This window comes from Onychomys torridus, chromosome 11 (genome assembly GCF_903995425.1).
Source record: "Onychomys torridus chromosome 11, mOncTor1.1, whole genome shotgun sequence".
NCBI lineage: Eukaryota > Metazoa > Chordata > Mammalia > Rodentia > Cricetidae > Onychomys > Onychomys torridus.
In genome coordinates this window covers 28467548-28477504 of record NC_050453.1, presented here as the reverse complement: position 1 = coordinate 28477504, position 9957 = coordinate 28467548, and the positions used below count along the sequence as shown (strand labels likewise).

Below are 9957 nucleotides of genomic sequence, written 5' to 3'. Positions count from 1 at the left end.
AGACATGAGATGCCTTCCCATATGAATGAAGTGGAAGGGCCCTTGAACTCCGTCACAGACAGACTGTATAGAATGTATAGTACCAGCCTTCTTGTAGGCAGCATTTATGAATGATGAGATGACCCACGGAGCCTCAGAAACTAGGGACAGGGACTGACTAAGTGAGGGTCGGCAAAGGGAGGAAGGGGTGAATGGGTTAGGGGCTGAGCGTTTTTCCCGAGGCCTCTTTCCCCTGTAGTCAATGGAGGGAGATGAACCATGGGCAAAGGCAGGAGAGTGGAGCTGGCAGATCAACCCGGCTGCATCGATGCCTTTTGTACCCTTCTGAGTTTGTGCTGCTCCCTTGGCCTTTGGCCTTGGTGTTATCTTATGTGCTTCCTGCAATGTGTGATGCTGAACTAACACACAAGAAGGGTGCATAACACATAAGAAGGGTGTGTCCGTGAAACTCAGCTTCGGAAAAACTGATCACACCATTATTACTTATTATCCTCCCATCGGTGGGTCCCTCTTTTTTCTTCTCAATAAGCATTTCTTTGCCACCTTTCTTCGGGAACTGGAGGTTTTTTTTTTTTTTTAAATATATTTATTTATTAAAATTTTTTTCATTTACATACCAACCCCAGTCCCCGCTCCCTCCCCTTCTCCCACCTCCTCACCTCCCTCAGAGTGGGTAAGGCCTCCCATGGTAGTCAACAAAGTCTGGCATACCAAGTTGAAGGAGAGCCTAGCCCCTCCCCATTGTATCAAGGCTGAGCAAGGTATCCCACCACAGGGAATGGGCTCCAAAAAGCCAGGGGAACTGGAGTTTTTGATGGTTGGCACCCCAGAGTCCTGCACGGCTCCTCATGGAAAGGCACAAATCCAATGATCTTTCCATTCTTCCCTTCAGAAAACGGAACTTCAAGGACAGATGCCCCGCTGGAGGGAAATGAGAGGACACGTGCCTTGAATGTTTGCTCAGCATCAATTCAGGAAGACACAAGTTCAAATCCTGCAACTTCACTAATTCGGGCTGTGTTTTAGAGATGCAAGGGCCTTGGGGAGAAGGCAATTCCCACCAACCTAACCCATACACAGTTCAACGAAGGATACAGTAGGTTATCCACTGCATTATCAAATGACCCGTCAGTAAATTAAAAGCAAGAGCGGCCATTAACTTTCATTAAAACAAAAAGAAAAAAAAAGTTCTCGTCACTTTGAATTGAGCATCTTTTTATCTCTCTTCTGTGCTTGTTTTATTCCCATTCTAAGGGGACCCTCTCTCAACCTTATATGAGCAAACTTGTTCTCTATTTCCTTAGTTTCTCTCAAAGGCTTTCTAGTATGGCCTCTAACTGGCTGTATTAAAGCTGAATTCCTTATATTTTTGGTTGTGAGCCTAGCCTTTAACGGCTGAGCTATCCCTCCAGCCCAAAGCTTAAATCCTTTATCATTCTCTTTAGTAATGAGATGACCCTGGCGTTGTCTGAAGACACAGCTTTCGCGGAACATAGCAGCACACAGTTGTGGCTGGCTCATGAAAACCCAGTTGTGTCTTTTCGAATGAGGTTCCCCTAACAACCAGAGTTAGAAATGACCAGAACAAAGAACTATTTGACAACATACCAATTTAATGCAGTTTTGGATAAACACTGAAAAGAAACCACCCCAGCTGAGCATTGCAGGGAGGGGTCAGACCTGCTGCAGAGTAGGTTACCTGGGGGGGGGGAATGAGGGGTGGGGGGGTGGGGGGGGCCTCATGACAAAACCTCTACAAATAGAACCACACTCTGCATGCACGGTCTTCCTCGGTGGCTTTTCCGGACTCAGGTCTCCGCTCTGCAAGGGACACTATCAAACGCAGAAGGGAAGTGCCAAAGCTTAGAGGGACTTGGGTGACACAAAGTCCCAGCTGGTCCAGAATTTGGGCCTTACATGGAAGGAGCTCCTTTCTCCAACCTGCGGCTGTACACCCAGGCCCTTTCTTCTTGGACACTTGCATTTATGCATGTCTGGAAGATCCTGTCCACTTGCTCAAGCCTTGGCAGGCAGTGGTAAGGTGTTCCCAAGCCTCATGTTAAGTTGAATGACTTCTTCCTGTGTTCCCAGCGTCTCCAGTGTGGGCCTCATTCCGCTCAGTCCTCCCTCCTCCTCTGCAGTTTAGTTCTGGTTTCTTCTTGCCGCCGTCTCCAAGCAGCGATGATGGCTTCATCGTCCATTTCTTCTTCCTCTTGCTGGTTTGTGCTTCTCCGGTACTGGGACCGCCGCCCAGATGCAAACCTCCCTTCCTCTCCGCGTTCTGTCCTCTCCTTCTCTCCCTCCTCTTCTGACCTCGTGAAGCTCTGGGTAAATTTCCTCTTGGCCCCAAACTCCGCGAAGTCTGACTTAGATGACTCTTCCACATCTTCCCAGTCCCTGGGCCTGGTCCAGTTTGGGCGCCTTGGCCCTGGGGACTCCTCCCCATCAGAGGCCTCAGGGGTCCGGCGGAAGAAATAGGGTTCTGGGCTCTCCTCGCGGGAGCTCGCGGTCTCGCTGAATGTGGACCTGGAGAACTTGTGCGTCTCTCTGCCCTCTTTGGTGGTGGAAGATGAGAACCGCGAGGTGTTTCTCACAGCGTTGCCGTCTGCCTCGTGGAAGGAGGTGTCCTGTTCCTGTGACCGGGATTTGGAGAACTTGTAACTGCAAGATTTAGACTCAGTTTCCCGGAGCAGGGAAGACCTGGTGGTATACCTCCCCCTGGAACTTTCAGACCAATCACTTTGGGGAGGGGACTTTTCTTCCGTCCTGAGGCCGCTGAGCCACGTATTAATATTGCTATCCATCTGGTTGCCAGCTCTGTGGCCATTTCTATAGCGATCAGAGATGGCCAGGGAGGAGGAGGTGTCTGTCTCAGGCTTCTGGGAATTACTGCGGGAAGAATACCGGAAACTTCCGATGGCACTGTCTGTGTCCTCGTCCCTGTCACCCACGCCGCTGTCCTCGTCATCCTTGGCCTTCTTCTTCTTGAAGAGAGAGCTGCGCTTGTTGTCTGAGGCCAGCTTCTCCATTTTATACCCGGACATCTTCTCCTGCAGCTCCAGTTGCATCTCTCTCTCCTTCCGGCTGAGCTCCTTCAGGTCCACGTTGTCAGCAAAGAGGCTGTAGATGGGCTTGCTGGTCCCCCTCACTTTGCTCCCGCTGCCTTCAGCCCTGGAGGCCAGTGAGCTGGTGGAGGACAGCACAGACTGCACATCAGAGCTGGGTCTTGCCTGGCTCTGAGGCAGTAAGCAGCCACTCAGGGAGGAGCTGAGCATGGAGACCTGGTCATCATCCCCCAGGCAGTTGGCTGCCGGTGCTGCTGCCTTCATGCTTGCAACAGATGGCGAGCGGGACAACAAGAGCATTTCATTTTGCTTCTGGGCAAGGGTTTCATTGACTACATTGGCAATCCAGTTTTGGATGTTGGCAATGGAAATGGTGTCTCCAGGTCCCACTGGCAGGTTAGGCAGGGGTGTGGTGGGCATGTGGCTTGCAGGCTGAGGCAGGTGAGAACGGTGGCTCTGGGTGCTGAGTACTGACGCCGTGTCCCCATCTGCACTGACTGAGGGCGCTGCTGACCAGAATGCAGACAGGGGGATGCTCCTGCTAGCTGAACTGTCTGCCTCCCAGCTCCCCATGGACTGGCTCTCTTCCAGGGTCTGCCTGCTTCTCTCCAGTAACTCCAGTCTCCGCTGCCTCTTCTTAGCCAAGGCGACATCCTCTCCCTTGCTCATCTCCACCACCTCCTCCTTGTTCTCACTGCCCACCTTTTTCTGGTGCTTCAGCTTCCAGGCCTGGTAAGCCGTCAGGTTGACATCAGAGAGGTTCTTCTCTCCCGCTGCCTCTTCTGTACCGTGCTCACTACTTCCGTCTCCCACCTCTGAGTCTTTCTTGTGAAATCCAAATTGGATTCTCTTAACCTTCCACCTTTCCAGGGCAGTGAGCTTGTCCTTGTTCCTGCTGCAGAAGTTGTAGAAGGAGCTGGCCTCGGACAACACACTCTCTTCGTCATCCTCTCGGACCCTGCCCCCTGCCTCTGACTCCGCATCCATCTCCTCCCTCTTGCTCTTGGAGTGGTACTTCCGGGCAGCCTCCTTCTCAATCTCTAGCAGCCTCTCATTCCACATGTCCCAGGTGCTCTCTGTGGACTCAGAGTCGGAGCAGCGTCTTCTGCTGCGGCGTTGGCTGCTCTTCTCCAGTTGCTGCTTCAAGATCCGGATGTCATGGCTGCTCACACTCTCTGAGACGCTGCTCTCGCTCAGGGTGTGCCTGCGCCTTCTGCTGGCGTAGGAGCTCTCTTCCTCCTCCTCCTCTTCCTCCCGACTCCACTGACGGTGGCCTTTGGCTTGGTACCTCTCATTTCGGCTCTGCCACTCCTGGATTATCCTTTCCACATCCTCATCCTCACAGTCATCCCCATCCTGGGCAGAGGAAGCAGAGCAACTGCCCTTTCTACCCTGAGCAGCCTCGCCCTTGGGGAGGCCCTGCCCCTTCCTCCACTCCTCATACAGCTTCTCCTCTTCCTCTTCATCAATGAGGGTGACTGGCTTAGAGACCTGGCTGACCTTCCCCAAGGAGGAGCCACTCAGGTGGCTGGCGGCATCATCTTCTTCTTCCACCATCAGTGAATTTACTCTAGCGCCCAGTGTGCTCCCGGCATCCTCCTCCTCAGCCTCCTCCTCACCATACTCCTCCTCCCTCTCCTCCATCAGCTTCTCATTGAGCTCCCGCAGCTGTTTTAGGAAGCCGTCATTGGGATAGATGGCCCGCTTTCTGCGCACAGTCATCAAGGCCTCCAGGATGGCCATGCTGTGGAAGATCATCAAGTAGGCGACCACCAGCACTGCTGACCTGCTGATCCCCATCTCGCTGCTGACCAGGACTTTCCCTAAACATGAAACAAGCACAAGAGGCAATGACATGGTTGCTTGGCTTCCTCGGGCTGTTTTTTTCTGGTGGGTTATTTTGATGTGTTGAGCTTTGTGTGCTTGCTTTGACTCCGGTGTTCATGCTCCAGTCACATGGGCACTTGTCCCCATTATGGTCACCTCTGAAGCACTGGGCCCCATTTCTACTTTCTCCCCCCCAAACTCTTCCTCATCCAAGAGAGGAAAAGTTAAGAAGTTAGGAGGCAGAGGACGGGGACAAAAACTGGAAACTGCTCTTTACAGCACACGCCCACCATCTGGCCTCTGCAGGATGCTGACAGCCGTGGGACTCATTGGCTCACAGATCCATAGGCACATGCTCCTCCCTCCACAGCAGACCATCTCATTTTTGGATAATTCTTTCATACATCAGAATAAAGTATCATGCACAGCAATAGGCATCCAGTGTTTCTACACTGATGTTCTGGAATCAACAAGAAGATTATTTGTACGGACCAGACCTTTCATACAAAGGCCTTCACAAAGGTCATGATTATATTTGTTTTCTTCCTCACTAATCTGAGTTTTTCAGGCATTTCCCTCCTGACTGTAGACACTCTCCTCCAAACATTAAATCAAAACATTGAACTTACTGGTTTTATTATTTTTTTTATGAGGAGTTTGTTTTCAGAACAGGACAACTCACATAGAGTAGGTAGGTTCCCGCATCATGTGTTTGGACACTTAGCCTCCATTCATGCCATCTGTACTAAGCACCTTTTACTATTATAATGAAATACCCAAGGCAGGTTGCTCTATAAAGAAACTAGGTTTATTTTATGCTTATGATTGTGAAGGTGCATGGTCTAGAGGCTGCATCTAATGACAGCCTTCGTGCTGCCGGAGCCTGAGGCAGTGTAGAGCACCAGAGTAAAGGAATTGTGTGTGTGTGTGTGTGTGTGTGTGTGTGTGTGTGTGTGTGTCCATCCTCATTTCTGCCTCTTTAAAAGCTACTGGGACAGGGCAGTGATGGTGTACGCCTTTAATCCCAGCACTCGGGAGGCAGAGGCAGGTGGATCTCTGTGAGTTCAAGGCTAGCCTGGTCTACAAAGCGAGTTCCAGGAAAGGCGCAAAGCTACACAGAGAAACCCTGTCTCGAAAAACCAAAAAAAAAAAAAAAAAAAGCTACCAGGATTGAATCATGAGGGCTCCACCCTCATGACCTTATCTAACCCTCATCTTCTCATAAAAGCTGCATCTTCAAACACTACAGTTGGATCAAGTTCCCACCCTCTTATTATCTGAAAAAAAAAAAAAACAGGGATTAACTTTCAGATCAGGAAGCCCTAGGAGGGGGCATTCAAACCATCTGAACTATAGCATTGTTTGCAATATGGACAGACAGGTCAAACAATGGTCTTAAACTTTTCTCTATCAACTGAAATTTATAAAACAAAGTCCACCTGCTACTAAGCCATGCCTCCATGTTTTAAGCATAAAGATAACATTACAAATCCCTACTGATACTTTTGGTCTATGCAGTCTGTCCTTCCAGCCTACAGAAGCTTCCAAAAGGCTCAACTGTACCATTCAGCAGACATGTGGTCCCCTGGCCTCCCCTTCTGCTTTGCATCTTTCATAAATGTGACAGACACTCTGTCAGTACCTTCGTTCTAATGGCTGTTTAAAATGCAGCCTGAGACCCCCGGAGACCTTCTTCCTGGCTGTCATCAATCTATTTGCCAACAGCCTTTGGAGATGTTTGCTAACACGGCAGGAGTCCTATCTGATAATACGAATAGGGGATGATTCTTTTATTATTGTATCTTTGCGCCAGTAAGGCCATGTCTTTGTCACAGAGGAGGTCAGAGACTGAGACTGGAAGGGACCCAGGGTGTCTCAATGCTGCTATTGCCAGGAGTCAGCAGCCACTAGAGGGAGGTAACTGAGCAGAGTCAAAATAATAAAGGCCTCTCTATTTCCCATTTTAGCCCTTCCTACCACACCTGTGCCTCACTAAGGGCTTTCCTTAACCAATCTGCCAGGTCACAACCTCTGCTCTTAGTATCAAGATCCCACACTCGTCCCTTGACAGGCCAGGTTGCTTTCAGGACATTACTGCCTAGTCTTCCTCATAAGGGCATCAGATCCTGCTTAGACTCATTCTGGCATAGAGCAGGTTTGGAGTGGGGCAAGTCTTCCTAGGCTGTGTTCTTGTCTCTGGGGGCTCCCCTGCGGAACCTCAGGGAAGCAGTCTGAAGGACAAGGAGAAGAGCGTGAATTGGGCTCTGGGGCTTCTGCTCCCTTCATCCAAAGCAAGAACAGGATTTCTCTCTTTTCTCTGTTAAGTGCAAGGCCTAGGCAAAGAGAGCACTCAGGATAGAGCTTGCCTAGCGTTTGAGAGGGCCTGGGTTCGATCCAGAGCACCAGGGAAGAGGCACTGAGCACAACTCCAGGGAGCACCCTCTATAATGGAGTAAAAGTATGCTATTGAAGCAAGGTAGAAAGATGGAATTATGGGGCCACGGGAATGGAGACGAGCCCCCGTTGAAGCCTCTCGCCAGTGGAGATCAAGAGTTCCAGCACTGTGAGCTGTGCTGTGAAGGTTACCCACAGAATGACAACATTCCTTTCATATGTGGACACTTCATGTTAAAATAGCAATGACCTAGGTTGAAAAGCTGAATGTATATGACCTTGAATTGGTGTCAGTCCTCTCCCAGACATTTTCTGGGGGTCTGTTCACTTTGTTTATATTGAAGACACTTCACTTCCGGCATCCCTGGGATCTCGAGTTTTACCTTATCAACTGCAATCCTGCCGCGTGCCCTTCAGTAACCACCCTGTGATCTCATTTAGGTTAGCAACCCTTTAAAGATAATAGTTTCAGAACCCTACCAGAACAGTGTGCCTGGCTATTGTAAAGGCAGCCAAGGGCCACTCCGTCAGAGCGGCCAATGCCCGTGCTCTTGGGGTGCCTCACTGTCTTCTTAAGCCCCCCTCTTCCTATCAACCCCTGTTTTGAAATGTGTTTTTAAAAAATGTCTTTTAATAAACACCAAGTCTGCTTCATGACGGCTCATCCTGAAATCCTTTTGTGTCAAGGACCTGGTTTTACCTCAGTGGAGAGCGCCAAAAGATTAAGGGAACACCTCGGGCTGATGTAACCCCGGTAACCGTGTGGGGCTGAGCCTCTGCCCCTGCCACGCTGACAGGATGAAAACTTTCTGTCGATAAAATGGCTCCAGGAAGGTGGCCAATGTACACAGTCATCATTTTGTTTAGCAACTGGGCTGATTGGTGGGTGGAAGGACCATCTGGATAAGAGCCCCGCTTCAAAGATTAAAGAGTGCTCCTGGGGGCCGCGCAAGGCTTGAGGATGGCTGTGTCTGCGCCCTCTCTACCCCTCAGTGTGCTTTTGTAAATTGTGGATTTGCCCTGCATCCTCCCAACCCATAATTCCCCCTTTCTTCAGAACATACCTCCCCACACCCCAAAGAAACAAGTGCTTGCCCAGAACCATCCCAGTTGCTGCTGTTGATGGAACTCACAGTAGGTAGACAAAGGACCAGAGTCTGTTAGACCAGCTCTCCGGGGAATTTGGAAATGGGACTGAGGCAGATGACTAGCTAATGGCAGCCTTCCTGTCTGATACAGAGGGAGAAAGAAAACAGAAAACAGGAGTCTCGTGAGAATGTCTAGTGTTTCCAGCCGGCCATGCTGGGGTCCTGTTTTGAAATTCTTTCCTGTATCTCTTGGTGGCATGGCTTCAGCATAATGCTTTTCTGAGGAACTGGAGCTGGTTTTACACTTACTAGCAAAATCCACCCGCCCCTCAATCCTTGTATGTGTGCATTGTATTTATTATTTTTTTTGAGACGGGGTCTTGGTATGCAATGATGCCTGGCTTGATACTTGCTATTTAGCTGAGGTTATCTTGGAAGTCATGATAACCCCTTCATCCTCAGCTTCTTGTGTGTTGGGACTACATACATTTGCCACCAACTTGGGCTAAGGGGATTTTATTATCACAGAGGCAAAGCCAGAGGACTTGTCTAGGGGTCTCAACTTCCCAGTCTGTAAAATGTAAACAGCAACACTCATCATGGGGTCACTGAGATGGACACTCGTGTTTCAGGAATGGCTCTGGGGGAATTCTGATCTTTACTTCTCTGCCTCCAAGTAGGACCTACCTTAAGGTGGCAGCCACCACCTCTGCACAGTCCTGCTGCCTGTACCTGTAGGAGGTGGTTGGTTCAATGCCAGAATGGGGATAGGAGAGGCCCTGGCAAAGTGGGGACCAGGCTTCCCAAAGGTTTAGCCTAAGCCAACAGTTTCCAACCTGTAGGTCAGAACCCATTTAAAGGTTGCATATCAGATATCCTGCATATCAGATATTTACATAATTCATAACCATAGCAAAATTATAGTAATGAAGTAACAATGAAAAAAATTTATGGTTGGGGTCACTACAACAGGAGGAACTGTATTAAAGGGTCACAACGATAGGAAGGCTGAGAACCACTGGCCTAAGTGGCGTTAATGCTCAGCTTTGCTTTGGTGCATGAGTCCTAGAAGCTAGGTGTGTGCCCTCCATGAGCCAAAGGTAGGAAACTTCCTGGGCAGCATCCTCATCCTTCACAGGTCTGCTCTGGCTGTGGCTCCAAGTTCTGCCAAAGCTCCCTGCCTACTATGGCATCCATGCTTTCCTGCTCTGACGGCCACCTGTTGCATGCACAGCCCATGCCCTGTTTGCTTTCCAGCCCTTTCTGACAGGAAGCTGGCCCCTGATTGAGGGGAGCAAAGGAGCAAAGCCTCCTTGCAACAGACACTGACGCACTCAGCCCCACATAGATGAAAGGGCCTGCATTTTTAAAAGTAAGTTTAAGCTGGATAGGTAGCTCATGGCTGTAATCCTGGCACTTAAGAGGTTGAGGCAGGAGGATTACCTCAAGTTGAAGGCCAGCCTGGGTTACATAATGAGTTATAATACAGCTCAGACTATAGAGTGAGACATTGTTTCTAAAACAAACACAAAAATCCCAGGGTTTAAGAAAAATCAAAAGAAAAAATAAAGGAGAATTCTCTC

General features: G+C 49.6%; 1 protein-coding gene across 1 annotated transcript in view; it reads right to left on the bottom strand.

Annotated features, from left to right (window-relative positions):
- Window positions 1-1738: 1738 nt before the first annotated feature.
- Window positions 1739-9957, bottom strand: part of Styxl2 (serine/threonine/tyrosine interacting like 2) — a 28087-nt gene continuing 19868 nt past the window's right edge. Inside the window, exon 6 of the mRNA XM_036201768.1 lies at window positions 1739-4888. Within this exon, the coding sequence (XP_036057661.1) occupies window positions 2118-4888 (2771 nt within the window). The 3' untranslated portion in view covers window positions 1739-2117. The remainder of the gene's footprint in view (window positions 4889-9957) is intronic.